The 20,200-nt window shown below is 39.4% G+C and overlaps 1 protein-coding gene across 2 annotated transcripts; it reads right to left on the bottom strand.

The window, feature by feature from the left end:
* Positions 1-2,667: 2,667 nt before the first annotated feature.
* Positions 2,668-19,995, bottom strand: EIF2S3 (eukaryotic translation initiation factor 2 subunit gamma). 2 transcript variants are annotated; one of them, XM_082331308.1, is made up of 13 exons: positions 19,841-19,995; positions 17,453-17,516; positions 16,831-16,958; positions 16,584-16,705; positions 15,065-15,159; positions 13,108-13,266; positions 11,676-11,810; positions 10,641-10,735; positions 9,556-9,700; positions 8,958-9,127; positions 7,793-7,965; positions 3,020-5,770; positions 2,668-2,757 (listed from the first exon to the last, which is right to left on the bottom strand). In XM_082331308.1, the coding sequence occupies exons 1-12, from the start codon at positions 19,907-19,909 to the stop codon at positions 5,707-5,709; spliced, it is 1,419 nt and encodes a 472-aa protein (XP_082187434.1). In that variant the 5' UTR covers positions 19,910-19,995; the 3' UTR covers positions 2,668-2,757; positions 3,020-5,706. The 2 variants fall into 2 exon arrangements, with proteins under 2 accessions (XP_082187434.1, XP_082187435.1); XM_082331309.1 differs by lacking the exons at positions 2,668-2,757; positions 3,020-5,770 and adding an exon at positions 8,434-8,560 and having other exon boundaries at positions 7,834-7,965.
* Between the last annotated feature and the right edge of the window lie 205 nt (positions 19,996-20,200).

Genomic DNA, 20,200 nt, shown 5'->3' with positions numbered 1-20,200 from the left:
CTCCTAAAACCTCTTCTTTTTAGGGTATACAATGCAACAAAACAAAGCATCATCCTACAGTTTTGTTGAATCTAAGTCTACCCATCCTGTTAAGACTTGACATCTTTCTCAGTGTTTTATAGCTCTTTCTTCAAAGAATGAACCTCAATAAGCATCACGCACTACACAAGCTCTTTGCTTTATCTCCTTTCTGCATCACAGAATTACTCTAGTTTCTGTACAGCCATTCACCGATCTTTTTCTAGTGAGGTAGTGTTACTTATATGCAATAGTATAAGAAACATAAGTATATGGCTCTCTAATGACTTAGAGAAAATTTAATATGAAATTAAGCTGATGACTCTTTCTCCCCACATTTTCGTGAAACCAGGGCTCTGACAGCCAACCTAAGGCGTTCACAGCAGCACCACCACAGCTCTGGGAAGTGCTCTCTTTGTGTAACCCTCCTTCTTATACAGCCAACCAAAATGCAGATACTCCGCAGATACTCTCAGGTGTGCCTCCTGTCTTCAGTCAGCTCACCAGAATAATTCCTAAAAATAATTAAGCAGTGGAAACCAACGGAATTTGGGGGAAGGAAAACCAGAGATGTTTAGGGTTTATTTTGTCTATCATTCACTTGCATTTTTACTGCTTGGAATTACAATATTACAGTTATAATGTCCTGGCTCAAACTGTGTTATCGGTGTGACTTAATAGATTTATGGAACTGATATGTGCATGCAGGCTGGGATGCAGTATTAGTTCAATGGAGACAGAGTGCAAAGTCATACATATAGAGTCTTAAGTTACGTTAGCTATCTGAGGAAACATAAAGGTTATTGTCTACCTGGGGAAAGCAAAATAGAATTTCCCCTATTCCCCGTTACTTGAAACCTGATGACAAACTTCATTTTAAATCCAAACTGCCAACAGAAAAGACTGTCTTTCATCTGCTTCTCTCCTTGCATTTCTTAAAAAAAAAAAAATTAAGTTTTTCAAGTCCATTCCCTCGCCTGATTCACAACACGTCTGTACAAGCACCGGGGCTGATACAACAGGTAAGTGGAACAAGCATCCAGGAGCAGGACAGGTCCAAGCTTCAACAGCAACCCAGACTTCTGCTCCTTTAAAGCAGCTATATGACCACAGTTGTCATTAATCTGATGTTTCCCTATTTTAGCAGGTTCACGTTTCTACAGAAGTTACTCAGGTGATTGACCTTCATTTTAAAGATTCCAGTAAATGCATTTTTCCTACATTTTTCTTTATGGCAAATGTAAGGTAGCGAGTGATTCTCTTGCCTGTTACACAGCAAGATCTGAGTGGAGGAGAACTTTGAACATGGCCCCGGGAAGACACTTCTACATCTTTTGTCACGAACTAGATGCTAGTCTGTAAGATAGCGAGACCTGCTGTACAAATGGGGATGGGCAGTAAAGGGATCCCTTTTACCTTTCATTTTCACGGACAGAACAACTGGGAGAGAGGGAAGGGGAAAAAAGAAAGAGGAATGAAGTGAAGCAGCTCTCCTGTGGGTGTTTATTCCACTTTGGAGTAAGTTGAGTTTCTACCTGGAGTTAATTAAGAGTCACAGCTCTGAACACTGGTCCTCCAAATCCCTGTAGCGTCCCGATGGTTGTTGCAAGTCCAATGCCATGAAGAGCGTACATAGAGGATTAAAATCCACCTGTGGTGCCCTGAGCGACGAGGACTTCAGCATTCTGCACCGGTGCGGGAGAGGGGGGCGAGGCCTTGCTGCGAAGGAGAGATGTGACCCTCGCTGTCTGGAATACGGTGTTTCTGCTCTCTTAAAAAATGTTTTGCTCCATTAATAAGGTTTTCACACTCACCTGGATGGGAAGCAGAAACATTTTAAAAAAAAAAAAAAAACTGGAGGACTATCTTCAGGGGAAAAACTGCTTGTGGACGCTCTCTAGCCACGAAGGCTCGGATGTACAGCACAGTGCTGGAGAGCTCGGGGGCTGCCTGCAGACCCTGGAGAGTAACCGCTTCCCTCCCATCGTTTCTGTTCAGTTTTAAACTTGACTTCAGTTCCATCAGAAACAACAGGAAACCACCATCCACTTTTATTAATAACAACTTCATTTCCATGCATAAAATCAAGTGAAGCAGCAGTCATCGCTTTGGCATTTACAAAAAGCTAAAGTGAAGAACTACGTGAAGTTTTGTCCACCTTTGCTTGCTTAAAATCTAATTTCTTACACTTAAACTAGGTAACCAACCTGAATTTTAACCGAGTGGTTTGCAGGGCAGTACAGTATCTGTGATACAGATAAGAAACAGAGTTCTCCATTATGTTTAAGCAGCTTGTTTAATGCGAGCTAACCAGCAAAAGTGTTACCAAGCCTTGGTATAACAGCCAGCCAGTGTCTCCTACCAGTTTTAATACAGAACGAATCACAGGTTGATAAAAACAAAACAGGCAGTAGTTCAGTTAACTTACACTGGTCTGGTGGGTTTCTTAGATACCAGAAGTCTTTTGCAAAAGATTTATTGAGGCGATATGCTTTCCTCCCCATAGTGAGGAGGTCCCGCTGTTCTAGCGCCCTCCTGAAACCAATTAGCAAGTTCTGACAGACGACTGGAAGAGATTCGGTTACCGAGCGTAGGCACTGGTGCCACCTCAGCTGCCCTACTGTACCCAGCTACCGCTCCAGAATGCGGCAAGTGCGATAGCTGCCAAGTCCACACTCGTGCTCTGGCTGGCCAACCCATTTGAAATGCAACTGCACCGCTATGTTAGCCAAATCTGACCTATGAAGGGTGTAAAAAAGAAAAAAAAAATTAAAAAAAATCACTTCATCTCCGAAGCAAATCCTTGGTAAAGCAAGAGAGCTCGCAAGTCATCTGTTACTATTTTCATTCTGGCCAAGAAAATCAAAGTAATTTTCAACTTCCTTAGTTTTACATGCTCTCTCTTTCTCTCCTGTCAGTCATCTAAACCTCAGCATCACAATTCAGTGAGCGCAGAGCGGGGGGATACAGACACATCAGCACATAATATATTTACACTTACACTGTTCATACTTGGCTCTCCGATGCTGCAGTCACATGCCTCGTGTTCATCGACATCTCAAAACGTTCCCGTTATTCTTTACTCGCGCCAGCAGAGCCAAAGCTTTCCAGTTAGAGGAAATGTAACATTTTGGTGGCAAAAAAGAACTTTGCACTTTACACCTTCCCCCCACTGCCACAATGTGACAGGATATACGGCACACTGTTTATGTCGTATGTAAATCATAGCAGAGAGCTCAGACTAACTATACACGCTCCTCACCTCCCTTCGTCGCTTGAGAGGGATCAGGAACAAGCTTTGGGCCAGACACGCTATTCCGCAACCACCATCCCCCTCTTAGGCAACTCTTTTCTGCACAACACAGCAGACGTGCATGGGTAACGAACCTAAGTCTACCATCAGAAGGAAGCGGAGAACAGTCCAGAATATAAGAAACTGCCTTGGGAGAGGGCTGCGGCTGCTAAAAAAAACCTAGCCCAGCCTGGAAGAGCCATTGTGAAAGCAGGCTGATGCAAGAACGGGCCAGAAGCAAAAATCACTACCCTGGCACTTCATTGCCTCTGTTCTCTTTCTAGTTCCCACCAGTTCCTGTGCACGCCATCAGACAAACAAAATATTACTTAACATTTGAGAGGGAACAAGACACTTTCATAAAGCATTTATTAATGTTACCGATAACATACACCTACCTAATAAACCTGCTATCAACTCCAGCGGTATCAAATAATGTTTTAAACCTGAATTAAGTAATGACCTACAGCTATTTAGCTGGAAGGATGTAAGGCTGGCTACTAATCCTAGCACTAGGACAATACTAGTACTTTGCATTTATTACCTATGCAAGTGAAGGAGTACATTAAGTGTTTTGGAAAGTTTATGGCACTTCTATTTTTTAAATTGCAGCTCAAGAGATTAAGGCCCAATCTCCAAAATATCTAGATGCCTAAAAATGCCTATGGGCACATAACCAATTTGTCAGAAGCATTTCAGCATTTCTGTATCATTAGACCCATACTCGCAGTGCATTTAGAAAGAACTCTTTGGACTAGATTTCACCCTGGCGGTGGTATCACCCTAGCACTCTGCGGTAGCTTACTTTCTCTTTTGTGCTCACCCTCATGCTCCCTAACTAGGCAAGCCATAAGTTTATCCAAGTTCCTAGAATTCGGAGTTACAGAAATGAGCTTCCAAAGCATGGAAGATGCAGTCTTTGAAACAGACACCTTTAAGACTGTATATTGGTCAAGTACGAGGAGAGTCAGGAAGAGCTATAGCTGACTCTCTTTTAAAAACGAGAAGCCCTTAAATTAATGTATTTAGTCTCAATACCATGTGAGGTAGAATTACTTTACAAATGGAGAAACTGAGTACAAGAATGTAGTTGGAATAAGGCAACACAAAATACAATGCAAAATCGGGAACAAACTCAAGTTGCTTCATCAAAGTCCATTTTGATGAATGAAACTATATTTACCTTTAGAATGCCCTTGAAGATATTAAATACAACTGAAACCAGGCTTTGAAAATGAACACAGTACTTCGTATAAAAATATGGAAAGTAGCATGACTTGCTATATAGTCTAGTATATGAAATACCTAGAACTATGTACATTAGTACAAATGAAGAAGTTAAACCTAAATGGATGGACGTATTAGCACCCTACAGTACGTTTATTACATTATGTTTTCTCCTAAGGAGTGTGATTCAGGCTAACTAAGCAAAAGTGGTTTTACACCTTTTTCCTCATCTCATTCTGAATGCCTCCTCCCCCACCCCCAAATCATTCCCTTCTACAGCCTTTTCCAGATATTTTATAGTTCAAGATCATAGCTAAATTTATATAACTTTGAAATAAGCAGTTTACTCCTACTGTATAAAGAGCTCTCAGGTCACCCACACAGAGTTCCACCATGACAAACAGCTACATTTCAAATTAATCATATTCTTTTCATAAATCCATTCTAAAATAAGGTCAAAAACAGTACTGCCAATTCAGATCCAGTTTACTTGTAGTTTTTTTTAGGGGTTTAACCAAAACTCCTTGTAATATTGGAAGTGACAAATTTAAGTCAGTCAACATTGCCATCCTAATTACAAAGCATAATACAGCTAGAACCCTGAAGTCAGAACCATACAAACTAAGGAAGAAAGTTTTTGTTGTAAACAGCTGTCTAAACAAAACAAGATATTGTGCAGGAAGGGTACTAGTCTTCAAGAAGAGTTTGGTTTTTTGCTTTTAATTCTTGTACTGGTTGAACAATCACTGCAGTCTTTTGTTACTCAGAAAAATTGTATGAATTAATGAAAATAAGCAATATTTTATTTCAATACCAGATTTATGGTTTGTGTGTTACACTGGGGCTCGCTTGACTGATATTAAACGGATATATCTGAAACACAAAATAACATAAATTAGACATGCCATGAGACATGTACAATTAATTTCTACTAAGATGTGGATAAATGTGGATAATTAAACCCACTTCTACGCCAATTCTTTTACACTTTTAATGGTGATAGTGACTAGTATTTTAGTAAGAGGGTAAAATTCAATAAAATGTACAAGGACAGCCATACAACTCAAAGATAATGTTTGCACAGCTTCCAATTCCACTGTGAAAATATACCCCCTCCGAAATAGAAACAGGCACTTCATCTTTAGAAATGAAGCACTTTCTCTTGTTCTTCAGTCATCATCAACAGTTGGCTTGATTGTCACTCCTCTTCTGATTTGACCCCAACCAATTAAACTGCAAAAAGAAAAACAGTTTATATTACTTTTAATAGTAGTCAGAAATATCCAGGATAAATCAACATCCTTCTGTCATGCTTATGCCTTCAGTTCTCACATTTTGAATCTTCTCCACTTGTCTCCCACCCACAATATCCTACAAGATCTAAGATTGGTTAGTAGAAACACAGAATAAAAAAGGATGATACATGTTTGTAATCGGCTAAGGATGTACCTTTGAACAGGAAACTAAAAATCTGAACATTTTGTAACTTATGTTGTACTGGTGGACTCTAAATCTATTCCCAGCTTGACCTCTTTCACCTGTGCCTGAAGTGCTGCATTACTTCCAAATAGAAATGAAAATGTGAAAATTCAGACAAGATGACATTAAGATTATAAACAGAGCTGTAACTCTCAGTAAACATGTAACCTACAAAGGTAACTCAACTCTCAAGTAAGTTCTACTATTTATATTCAGTAAAATGAAGGCCCCTTTTAGCCCAGCACTTCCCATTTTTTAGGACCATATCCATAGGTTATAACTAGTCCACCTTTGAATTCACTGTTCCTTGGAATCACTAGTGTATCCTGTTTGCTCGGCCATTTGCTGCTTAACCTCTATGCCTCTGTATATTTACTTTCTATTCTATACCTACTTTTTATCTCTTGCTTTCTCACTTTCTCCCATCTTTTCAGTACTCCATTGCCTCAGGCTGCAAGTTCCTTTTCACAGTACCAACCATACATCGTCTTTACTCCAACTGGATTTTATTATGCTGCTCTTCCCAGTTTGCCTCCTTTCCCTTTTCTCAACTTTCAGTTCCCTTATGTTGTCTCTTTTGTGCTTTTAATACAGCATAGAAGGCAACTTTCTAATAACAGGATCTTTATGGCAGGCTGCCACTAATTGCCCACCCCATAATCCAGAGACAAGTGGGCTTTTTGGCAAAATTTGGTCATGTTTTTCAAGTGGGAAGTAATCTACCGAAGCAACAAAAGTCACATTAAAATTTGCACAAGCTGTCAGTCTATAGCTCAAAAAAAAGCATCATTTCCAATATAAATAGTTTCTCCTCTTCCTTCTGCTTTCCCTGACTTAATTTGGGTCCTGTCTTCCCCCCCCCCCCCCCCGTTCAAGACAAGTTATCTTTTTTCCTTGTTATTTTTAGGGAATAATCCCTTCCCTAATTTGTCAGCTAGCTCTGAGACAGCAAGCACTAAATTCCCGTCTATGCTTTCTTGTTGATCTAAAAAAGGAAACATGCATCCATGGATATTGAAAGCTTGGTTCTTTTTCATACAGTAGAGACGTCTTGTAAAAATGGCTGTGCACGGCCAACAAATCTAAATACCCTTATGGTCTTATGATATTTACGTAGTCTTATGGAACACAACAGGTACAGTATGCATAACCATCTAAAGAGAAGTATGGCACTACGATTAAAATGAATCATCAACCAATTCTGCTCATCATTTTCAGCCTCTGGATGCTTCTGTGGAGTCAGACATTTTATATTTGTCATCCGAATGGGTCAATCCAGTTGATACTTTTTTCTTTCCTCTCTGCTCATAGTACGTAAAATACTCGAACCTTACAATGTCCCTCCTCCATTCTCCTGCTATTACTTCAAGGTTGCACTAGAAGTCACATACAGCTCCACAGGTAAAACGCCATTGATTTAGGTGTGTATAAAGACAGGCTTTGGCTTAACGTTACTCGGATTTCCAAACCGTTCTGCCAAGGTTGCCTACTGTTAGCTCAATTTACAGCATGGCAGTTTTGGCAACAAACCATGAACCTCAGATGTTTCCCTGTCTGTTAACTAATAAGTATCTACCCAATTATAATGCTTCTTTAAAAAAAAAGAGGCTAGTAATGAAATGAAGCATCCCACAATAATGGTTTCCATGTGTTAGGAAAATCCAGAGGAATTTTAAAAACAGACATACACTTACCTATTCTAGAACAAAATCAGATCCATGTATTTTTGTTAACAATAAAACAACCAGGTACTCTACCAATTTAGCACCAACTTACCGCCAGTGTTTCTCAACTCTTCGACTCAGAGCAATTTTTTCTCCCACTTCTGTGCATACTGGGTTAGTTAGCACAATCTTCCCCAAATCAGCCTTTACTGCACTGACTCTCCCTCCAGTAGATAAGGATCCTATGTTTACCATTAAAACTTCATTCTTCGATAATTTTTGCACCTGAAGACAGACATACAAAACTCTGAAACATAAGCTTTAGTATTTAAAAAAACATACCACAGACAATACTGAGTATCTTCTGTTACCTACCTGCCACAAAAAAAGATACAGCTGAGAAGTGCAAAAACTCTAAATAACCCCCCACACAAACCATGCACAACAGTGTCCGTGGATAAAGTTTATATGTGAAAGGACAAACACGTAAATATGTTGTGCCTGTAGTACTGCAGGTTCTTGGTATGCTATATTTTCTTGGAATTTCTCTACATTTTCTACAAAACATACTGAAGATTGCACATACTGTATTAGAAGCGTAAACGGTCTCAGATATTGCTATAAACTGGAATGTTATACCATTATTTTAAATAATATGGATATTCTCATTTCCCTTATGCCTACATACATCAAAACGATTTCTCAAAAAATAATTCATTTCACAGGATAAAGAGACTGAAGCACTTAACTTACTGCTGCATGAAGCAGTTCATAGATTTTAATGCTAACAGGAAAAACTATGATCTTTTAGTTTGATTTGTGTAAAATGAACCACAGAACATGAGATTGTGCCGTGCATCAAGTTCAGTTTCTTGAAACACTGTAGTTGAAAAAAAAAAAAAAAAAACCACTTAGCTTTAAAAAGTTCTTCAGAGATAGAATCTACAAAAAGCAGGTAAGTAGGAAGTAGATCAGTACGTGTATAAAACTAATTGTTGCACAAATGAATAGGCTGATAGCAAAGGAAAAGAACTACCAGCATGTTTAGAATACCTAACTTCAGGACACACAAATACTTTATGTTACTTTAAACTATTCTAATATGAATGCCTACTCCTCCGAAAAGCATTCTTCTACAATATTAAATAAGCAGATAAGTTTACTGACAAGCATATATGAACAGGGAGACAAAATTACTACATAAGATAAAAAAAATGTATATACTAATAAAACTTAGCACAAGAAGAGAAATCAGGAAAAAAAAAAAGGGTACAGACCTTTGCAGCTTTCTTGTCTCCTTCAGTGCGCACACCTAATAGTCGTCTCAGCAAGAAATAGGAAATTTCTAGCTCTGTAAATATTTCTGGCAGTGCTCCAACTGCACCAAGAACTTGGCCTACCATTCGGTCAGCCCGACACAAAGTTGGATCAATCTTAGTTCCAACACCTACAACACAACAAGGAAAGTCACAAGGAGTAACTGAAAGGCAGCTGTCACATTTATGTATTAAAATATTTGAAGATCTAAAAACAACAAACTGAGAATGTACTGGGAATTCCCTATTACCTGGACAGCACTTTCAGCATGTCAGCAAGGCTGTGAGCTCTGTCTAAACAGATGAAGAAATATTCTACCGTTAAAGCCGGTACAATTAACAATGCAAGTTAATCTGTGTTGGCCAGTGATGTTCAGGAAAATTATTTATTTATTAAATATCCAATTTTCACACCCATGTTGTGTCTCTCTACATATATGAATTACTTGAAATTGCTCATAGCCTTTTTGTTTACTACACTGAAATTTATTGTTGAATGAAACCAAGTGTTTTCAATAAGCATGAAGAAATAAATCTCTTCCTAAGAGAATATTCTTACCTATAAGACCCCCTGGAGCAGCATATTGTAGATCATTGTGTTCGGCAAAGAGTGACACAATTTTGGAAAAGATTGGCTTGCACATGAGTTTTCCTTCACTGTCCTTGGACACAATACCAGGCCGGACCTCAATTTCCTGACCCACCTAATTACAAAAGCGAAAAAGTGATTAACTGGTTGTTTCACAGGAACATAAAGCTAACTACTAGTCACAGATAAGACCTACTTATCCCAAGATCTACTATTTATACGAGTCCTTGGTTCTGGGCTACTGTAGAACTTCTAGGACTTCTCTTGCACTGTTTACTGCAAATTGAACAATATTGAAAGCTCTGTATCTTCTAGCCAGTGTAACAATTGATTTTCTTTTCAATACAATTTGTAAAACTGCTTTAGCAAAGGATCTCTATCAGCAATAATTCCAACATTTAATTTTTAGTTTATTTTTAAAAAATTACATTTCATTTAGAAATGTTACAGCACTGAGAAAAGTTGAAGTTAATTCAATCGGTGTAACTGATCAGCATCAATAAACTGTAAGACAAAGAAAATACAAGTTGTATAAATGTTCAAAGATGTAGTTTGCTTTCCAGTCTAGCAGAGCAACTTTTAAAGTTTCCATCTATTGGCAGTATCCCACAAACAGAGTAAAAAAAAAAAAATCAAAATATACAGAATATTTAAACAGGGAAGTGGGACCTGTAGGAGCCCATGCACACTTCCAAGGTACTTTTAAAGTTCTTTTGCTCTCCTCTTCCCCCCAATAATTCAGCATGTAAAAGTGGTAGGATGGAAAAAAAAAATAGCTCCCTGAATTTGTAAGCAATGAAATCAGTATCATTATTAGCAAAAGTTAAGACTACAGTATCAAAAAATATATTTAAAAAATAAAAATCAGTGTTCCTTGTTCTGGTATTTTAAAACAGGAAAGTAAAAATGAGGCACAGACAGAAAGGATAAGTGTCATCTGACTGTATTCTAGTTTAAAAAAATGCAATTATATAGATGCATTTTGTACTAAGCATGCAAAAACTCTACTTGTTATTATCATTACAAATCTCCAGACAAGACAGGGAAAAGGTTACCTTTAAAACACCCTTTAGAATACTGCCACCAGCTACACCTCCCTTAAGGTCATCAACTTCACAGCCAGGCTTGTTGACATCAAAAGACCTAATTACTGAAAAGAGTAGACCATAACCAGGTTTATATTTAAGGTCAGGTTTTTAAAGAATTATTGTCTTTCTTTGGCAACTTTGACTGCTTCCCTATTCTTTGAAGGTATACACATTTACAAATATTACAAAAACGTAATTCAGGAAGAACACTAAAATATGATGAATATTTTATTCCAAATCTTTAAGTATATAGTTGATTTTGTTCTCAAAACCATTTAAGCTGCTCATATGCATAAATGTTTTTAAAAACTGTTTCAGTTTTTAAAGCAGAAATTAAGTTAAAGATCAGTATCTGAAAAAGAAAGCAATGATCAACTGTATTACAAAACCCCTTCAATATTCACAATGTCAGTTGTGAATATGGAAACCTTGTTTTAACGTAGTCAATTTTTACGCATTCTGAACATGTTTTGTAGGTCTCCCATGGTTTATACGGAAAAAAGGGCAAACAGATTCACCATAGTGGAACTGAATTTTGTAATAGGCTGGACGAGAACTGAGACTTTGACAATTATAACCAGGAGACAGGAGACTAACACAGAAAATCTAACCAGGCTACCTATAAGATTTTTATGGAAATAACTTAATTTTCAAATTCAGCAGTTTGTCAGTACTTTGTTAAATCAAATTTAAATTCATAGCAACTAAAGGAATGTTTTTCAGACATAGATACATTTCTCTTCTTTGTTGCATTTTAGTGCTGTCATACAGATAGAATATACACAAAAAACAGCAATTACCTGAAACAGATTTAACTATAGCAATTAACGATGAACGAACAATACAGCCCTCAGCAAACATGCAAGTTTTAAAATAATAGTGCACTAAGTGATTCTTTTAAACTTACCTCTTTTTAGAGCATTCAGCAACATGCTATTCTAAGTGTAGATACCTGTAGTAAATGGTTAGCCACAAAAGCCCAGACCTAAAGCATTTACATACCAATAAGCCTTGGTTCAGATGTGAAGTCTCGCAAAGGGACTGGGATTTTCTTCACTATATACTCGCAAACTACCTCAATGTTGTATTTCAACTGTGCCGAGATTGGAATTATTGGAGCTCCTTCTGCAACTGTACCTAAACCAAAATCAAGTTCAACATCAAGCCTTAATACGGTATGTACAGCAACATGACCAAGTGTTCTGTCATTGTTAAAAATACTAATGAATTTCAAGGCACATTTTATGTGTATTTCCCAAAGCAGTAAGTATCAGAGCATTTACCCTTCCCTTCAACATTTTAGCTCAAACCAGCCAGACCTTCTTCTCGAGGCATTCTGAAACAACCCTCATGTTGCCTCTGGATAAATATGTACTGAAGAGCTTTACAGTTGCCCTCTGAATATTGTGCAAGATAATTTTCTGCTCTAAGGGAGAACTCACTTCCTACACTGTGATCAGAAATAGTCTTAATTTCCTCAGAGAGATCAGATATCTCGGTGTTTGATACATCAGTATTAACTTTACACTCAGATTTCATTCTGAGAAACTAAAACTCCTATCAATTTAATGATCTATGTTTTCTAAGTTTTGCAATAGAAATACATATTTTAGAAAAATCCTAATTTTATGGGAGGATTCATTTAGTTATCAAGGCCTGATAAATATTATTCGTTTTAATTATATCTACATTTCTTGTGATAACTCCAGTTGTCACAAACTCCAAATTTACACATCAAGCCACTCTGACATAGCTGTAATGAACAGCTTATGCAAGGTAACAATTCTGAACTAAAAAAAAAAAAAAGAAAGACCCATTGGCTACTTTTGATGGTGACGATCCAGCGCTGCAGCTTTTCACATACCCCAGCTAAAGTAGATAAGCACAGAAAAAAGTGGAAGCTCCTGGGAAAGGTGAAACTCAAAGCAGTAGACTAAAGTTGAGCAGAACTTTATGGACAGAGTAGGATAACACTGCCTGAACTGGACTTACAGAGAGATGAAAGGCCAATCTTTTGTGATTAGGTAAAAGTAACTAATGCGTTTATACCTACAAGGTGTCCCTAACAAGTACTGCTTCATTCTCTCACGCGCTGCAGTAAAATCACAGTACAATCTCTAGCAAAGAAACAATCCAAGAAGAGACAATACCAAGAAGAAACCACAAATTCAGTGAAAGCTACTAGACAAGAGCTATTGCTATTAGTTTTACATCAAGAGCTCTGACCAACAGCTACAACATTACCGTACGTAAGCAGTCTGACGCAGTTAAGAAGCACAACTCCAATGGTCAATTTTTCAGATTAACAGACTATGTACAACAGCATCAACTAAGCAGGGGAAGCTTTCCTATAAACATATAGAAAACCACTATGTCTGTGTCCCAGCACAGAAAAATTCCACCATTAACTGAATTTCTGCTGTTGAAAACTTACCTTGTACAAATGCAAGAATCTGTTCATACTGTTCTTTAGCCTGGCTCTCCTTCACCAAATCAATCTTATTCTGTAGAATCAAAATGTGTTTCAGTTTCATGATTTCTATAGCAGCTAGATGTTCTGAGGTCTGGGGTTGAGGGCATGACTCATTACCAGCTGAAAGAAGAAAAGTGACTGCAATATAGAAACTATAAAGACAGACAAAACTCCTACAGTTAGGACATCTACTTTCCATTGTATCTTTATAAAAAAAAGACAGTCAGGTCTCAGTAAGCTACGTGTGAAGCATCAAGTTAATAAGCACCTACTCTTCTCCAGAAGTGCTGGCTTTACCACCCACACAATATATGACAGATGAGAGGTTGCCAGAGTCCCCCATTCTACTTGCTCCCAACAGAAGCATTTAAAATTTCCAAAGATACTGACAGCTAACTTGTGTCTACTTGACTTATTTCATCCTCTAGGTCTCTAGACACCTCAGTGCAGACTGTAGCAAAATGGATAATTCACCTTTCAAGAAATATCTTAAAATTCTTTGGTGTTTTCTTATCACCAAAGCCATAAAAATGTTAAGATCCCCAAACTGTACAACACACAATAAATACATGAAGTATGTGAATAGTGCAGTTATCAGCATGGTTTGGATTTCAGCCATCCAAGAAGCCAACCTTGGCCTGATGTGCCATTATGGTGGTTAATCTTGAAGCCTGGTCTATCACACTTTCTAGATCTAAACAGTCAGGAGGAATGACAGCTGTTCTGGTTGCAGCTGGGATAGTGTTGATTTTTCTTCCTAGTAGCTGGTATAGTGCTGTGTTTTGGATTTAGTATGAGAATAATGTTGATAACACACTGATGGTTTAGTTGTTGCTAAGTAGTGCTTACACTGGTCAAGGACTTTTCAGCTTCCCATGCTCTGCCCAGTGCACAAGGAGCTGGGAGGGGGCACAGCCAGGGGGGCTGACCCAGACTGGCCACAGGGCTATGCCGTACCGTATGGCGTTGTGCTCAGCATATAAGCTGAGGAGAGTTGACCGGGGGCAGCAACCGCTGCTCAGGGACGTGCTGGGAATTAGTCGGTGGGTGGTGAGCCAATTGTATAGTGTATCACTTGCTTTGTATATTATTATTATACTATTATATTATTATTATTACTATTACTACTATTCTATTAAACTGTTCTTATCTCAACCCACGAGTTTTCTGACTTTCACCCTTCCAATTCTCTCCCCCATCCCACTGGGGTGGGGGGAGTGAGCGAGTGGCTGTGTGGTGCTTAGTTGCTGGCTAGGGTTAAACCACAACAACAGCTTATCAGCTATCTCAGATTATTTAAACTACAATATCTGAAGCTGTTGTTCTTGTTTGTTGACACGTCTTATCCAGGTAACATAATCGCTATTTACCACTGTAGAGCACTACATTTTCTATGGATGCATAAAAATGAGTTTTACTCATTTCCCGTTGTTTGCAAATGAGAACAAAAATTGTATGGATCGAGACAAATCTCCTGTACCTTGATTTTTTCTGTATTTATCTGAGCTTTTACTCTTTGTATTGATGTTTGTGGACTCTCCTGCATGGCTAAGGCTATGTTTTTAAAGCAAACTGAAGCTTCAGAGAAACTCAAAATATACCTGTAGCTAATGTATTTCCACAAAACTATATAAATTTAACAGTACTATACCATTATAAGGTTTCATCTTAGCCAACTAATCTTCTATCAACTGGGCCAGCTACCAGACAAATAAGCAGGTATAGCTATGTTTAAGAAAAAAACCCACCTTGTTGGGGTACATTTTCGTTGCAGCGTCACTTAATTTTCTTAAACATATCTCAAAAGCATTCACTTGTTTTAATCTCTCACCCCACCCCACTAAATTTTACAGCCCATATAAAGTTGCTTCATGATATTAAAAAAAAGAGCGCTCTGCTTTTGTGTAGCAATCATTACCTATCAACAGTAAAGCTGCATCCATTACTGCTGCACCGTTCAGCATAGTAGCCATCAAAATATCATGGCCAGGACAATCCACAAAAGAGACATGCCTGTTGTAGAAGAAGGTTAAAAAGAAGTCCAAAAGCCAATTATCAACAATTTCTCTGTCTGATTTATGTGAGCGGTTAGGCAGACACAAAGGTTAAAAGCATCCTTAAAACAGATAGATAAAACAAACATTTCAAGACAGATGCTGAGAAATAATATCTTAAAAGTATTTTTGTAAGAACACAAAGACTACTGAATGGCTACTGAATAGTTTTTCTGAGTTTTAAGATTTATACCATATATCCATACTAGGTACCGCTTTAACGTTTCACAAATTTACCTGTAAATTAGACTAGATTTAAATGCATCAGAATAAAACAAGAAAAAAAAAAACAAAAGAACAAACCACAGGATTTCTCTTCTCTCTCTTAAAAGACCTCTCCCATTCACCAATTTTAGAAAATTAGGCGTCTTTAATTACACTATCATAATTGCACTTCACTTCAAAGGTTTATCTACACAGACAATGTTACAGCTCTTACTTCCAACCTTATGATTTTTCTGTGCAGATCATAGTCAATTCACTACATTCGTGCCTGAACCTATTCAGTGAAGAAAACTTTTTTCCTGGTAGCACACCACCAAAAAGAAAGGCACTAATTTGCTGCTTCAGTGACAATGTTAAAAATCTACTATAAGCAAATAAACAGTAAGATAAAAGATCCAAAGCTTTTAACCAATAGTTTAACAACGGCTGCATGACTGTCACACTCTAACAGAGGTTATTGTTACAACAACTGCTCTACTGGGAATCTGAGGAGAGGAAGGAAATACGTGACTACAACAGTATGTGAATTTTACACATAAGCACGAACTAGGAATCTTGTCGTACAACAGTCTTTGTGACTACTCTCACTGGAGCAATCATTGCAAAGACCCATATAACAACTGTTGTGGTTACTACACTTGCATAATGACCGTGCTATGCTTTCTTAGAAATGAAGTACACAAAGGACACCTGGCCTCCACTTAGAGGCCTGATCTCATTAAGTATCAGGTTTTCATAGATTCGTTTTAAGACCTTTGAAAACTCCTCTGCCTCTAGGAAGAAAAAGTTTAACAAAGATGACCCTTCAGAAAGGAATTTTAAACATGCATTTGTATGGTCCACATTAGTTCTCATTCTAGTGGCTTTACAATGTACTTATATTAATAGCAGAAAGAAAATATCATTTCACTTCAGAGTCCTGCAAATACCCGATGACAGAAGACACAGTTGTGCTCCACTGCAGACTGTGCATCACAACTAATAAAACCAAGGCAGTTTAGATGAAACCCAAGATCAGTGGTGTTCAGCATTTAAGAACGTGTGGTCTGCCACAACAATTCATTCAGCTTGCAGCTCAATCTGGAATGTTTTCAGTTACACAAAAGGAACTGCACATAAAGTAAATACAATTTATATCGTTCATTTTACAGCAGTTACCTGACTAGTTTAAAGTTCCCTTTGGTGCCAGGAATATCTGTAGGGAACTCATCTGGGGTGCTACTTCCACAGGATCGGTAACACTCTGGCCGGGAACAGCTTGGGTCATCCAGCTTGTAAATCTGTAAGTAATTTTTAAAAATTGAGAAAAAGTTTAATTCATCAAAGGTTAGTTACTTATAAACTTATTACGTCCACCTTGAAATATATTAGCAATATATTTGCTAGATTTATAGTAATGACTCACCTTTGCATTAGCATAACCCAGCTTGATTGTGATATTTCTTTCCAGTTCATTTTTAAATCTGACAGTATGAACTCCAGATATAGCTTTGACTACTGTCGACTTTCCATGGGCTACATGACCAATTGTACCTATGTTTTAAAAGCAAATGTTTGTCAATAAACCATTGTTTAATTTTGTGCAATGTTCCATTAGGATCAACGCATAATTACCCCAAACTCTCTGCAGCCAGTAAGTCCAGAGCTCCCATCGGAAGCATGTATGGGTTTCGTAATCATTTTTGTTTAAACAAACAAGATCATAAATTAAGCTCCCAATGGACAGATCTTCGCATTTTCATGAAACTAATTTCAATGCTTAATTTTAAGGTGAAATAAACTCTGCTTTAGCAACTATTCCCCACTTCGTTCAACAGTGTTCTTGAAGCAAAATTGGTGGTTAAAAGGGTTTGTCAAGTCTCTTCCTGCATCTCGATACAGTGTTTTTATTATAAATTTTATCTGTATTACTGTCTGTTTCAGTAAAAATTTCTTTAAACCGTTGTCACATAGGTACCATATGCTACTGCATGAGCACCAGAAGAGTCACATGAATGCCCCCCTCTTTTTCAGAAGTTTGTTTTTACCTATATTAATTGTTGCTTGTCTGCTGATGACTTCTGGTGAAAGAGGCGTCAACTTGGTAACATCCTGTATGAGGGAGATTTTAGAATTTATTCTTCTTGTATTTAAATGTTTAGAGAGTACTATATGTATTTTCTTAAAAATTATCCAGTAGTTCTATTCAGCAAAATCCAACCAAGCTCATTAAAATAACTCTAGATATGCATTCCAGTCTTTTAGGTATGTGAAACAGGATAAAAAGTGAACAAAATCCTGACTGGAAATAAGTATAGGTTGCAAATCAAAACACTGACTGTAAATTGGTATAGGCTGCAAGGTGTTAAAGGAAGATGGAAGTAAACAAAACAAAAAAAGAAGCTCTAACACACAAAAAAACCCTTATCTACCCCCAAACTTAAGTTACACATAACAGGCAAATTCCAGTTAACTTTCCATGGGCTACGTAGCGAACTGCATCTATGTTTTAAAAAAGAAGGTTTGTCAATAAACAGTTGTTTAATTGGTATAAGGTTCCATTACAGTCAATATATAATTACAAGCAACACTTTGGAGTCAGTAGGCCCAGAGATTTCATTAGCGTCATGGATTTAATTTTGTTTTCTTTAAATGGCTACTTTTTCCTCAAATACTGTTATTTCTACTTTAGGTACCAGATAAAAATTCTGCTGTCCCAAATAGACCGTCTCATGAACCTACTGGTAGCACCTGGCAGATCGAAGCATTTACAAATACATTCTGTATAGTTAAACTCTGAAAGAGTTGTTTTGGTTTTCTTAAAGCTGTTTGTCCAAATATTGGGCAAATGTTGAAATCCACTGAAATGTTCCTATTTTTGAAACTGTCTCATTTGCATCCTGCACTGAATTCATATGGATGAGCTGCTCAGTTCAAGCAAAGTTTCACAATGCCAAAAGAGTTCTCAGTGTAGGACAGGATATAAATATTTTGCTAGGATACCAATAACACACACACATTAAGTGACATTAAATCATGCATTGTTTACACTGTTACATGCAGGTTTTGTGCATAACAATCAAACTTAAACACATCTGTGTAAAAATGTAAATTCATTCATTCTATTCTCAAGTATTACATGAATAAATTGTTCACGCTCAATACAAAACAAGTTTTGTCCACCTAACACAGGCAATTCAATTTATATTTCTTGTATACCTAACTGAAAATGACTACACGCACTGAAGTCAACGATGGGAACATGAACTGCAGATGGCACCATCTAGTAGGGTGACAAGCACGTAAGCATGATGCGAATCCCGTCATCAAGAGAATTGTTCCTGGTGCACACAATTATGCACGCGTGCAGTTTTCTTCCTCAAGACTGGTATAAGGCTAAGTTCAGCTAGAAGCTCTAGTCAATAGTAAGCATTCAAGGGCCAACTGAAAAAATACAGAATAGGCCTTAAAGGTAATTCCTGCTGACCTTCCAACGAGGCCTATCCACGCTCCTTCCGATTGGCAAATGCCGTGGTCAACAATGAAAGGAAGTAAAGAAACTTTCTGAAGTTACTAACGTGCTTCTCTAATGAATATCAACATGCTTCACTATAACACAAAAAGAATTCTTGTGCTCAAACTCCAAGAATATCAAACATTATTACTGTAAAGACAAATAAAGTCTTCTAGTTTGCTGAAAACCAGGGAAGCAGCAATAAAATTTTAGACTGGTTTTGTCTGGATTTATGTGTAATAAGTGAGACAGGCCAGATATTTAATAGGCAAGACTACCACAGCAAGAGACCACTGCAACTAATTTTCTTGGTAGTCAGGAAAATTTCCTTGGTAGATCAACCAAGACAGGGCTGGCAAGCACTCCACCTAGCCCGCTCGGGAACAGAACGCCAATTTACGAGTTTAGTTCGGAGAGGGAAGAGCCTTTAACACCACTAAGGACAGCCCTTACAAGGGGAAAACTGCACGTCTCCACCACTGACACACAAAGGCTTCACTCGCAAAGCCGGGACGCCACCCGCCGAGTTTTGGACCCACCTCACCAGCAAGCGCAGGGCCTCATCCAGCCAACCCAAACCCGCTGCGACCGGCCTAACCTGCTGCCCCGCGCCTGCTTCCAGCCACCCCTTCCCTCAGCCCCGCCGCGCTGCAACTCGCCCCCCCCCCCCCCCCCCAAGCGCCGCCGCCGTCCGCGCCCCCTCGGACCTCACCGGCCCCAAGGGCCGCGGCGGGGCCTGGAGGGAGGCGCGGATCCCCTCCGCCTGCGAGCGCTGCCGCCGCCGCCGCCGCCACCACCCCGCAACGGCCCGCCCGGCCCCGCCACGCTCCGCCGGCCCCCGGCGCCCGCATCCGCCGCCCCTCGGCGCCCCCGCCCGCGGCTGCCTCGCCCCGTCCCCTGGTGGCCCCCGGGCGGGTCTCACCAAGGTGGCGAGGTCCTGCCGGCTGAGGTGCGGCTGCCCCAGAGTCACTCCCGCCTCATCGCCCGCCATCTTGGCCCGAAGAGGAAGCGGGCCGACTCGCGCGGCTGCCTGACCCCCAGCTCCGCTCGGCGGCGGCGCCGCCGGCGCCCAGCCCGGCACCCGCCGGCCGGGGGGCAGACGCCCGGCTCAGGGACCCGCCGCGCTGTCCGGCGCGGAGCCGCCGCCAGCCCCGCCGCTCCGCGGTAGCGGCTCAGGCGCGCCACGGGGCAGCCCCGAGAAGGACCCCCGCCGCCCTCGCGCCGGGTGATGCAACCCGGCCTGCCGCAGGGGCCGCTCCGCGTGCGCCGGCGCCGCCAGGGG

Source organism: Platalea leucorodia (genome assembly GCF_965183815.1).
Source record: "Platalea leucorodia genome assembly, chromosome: 2".
In the NCBI taxonomy this organism is placed as follows: domain Eukaryota; kingdom Metazoa; phylum Chordata; class Aves; order Pelecaniformes; family Threskiornithidae; genus Platalea; species Platalea leucorodia.
Note: the sequence above shows the minus strand (reverse complement) of the source record. Positions and strands in the feature narration are given on the sequence as shown.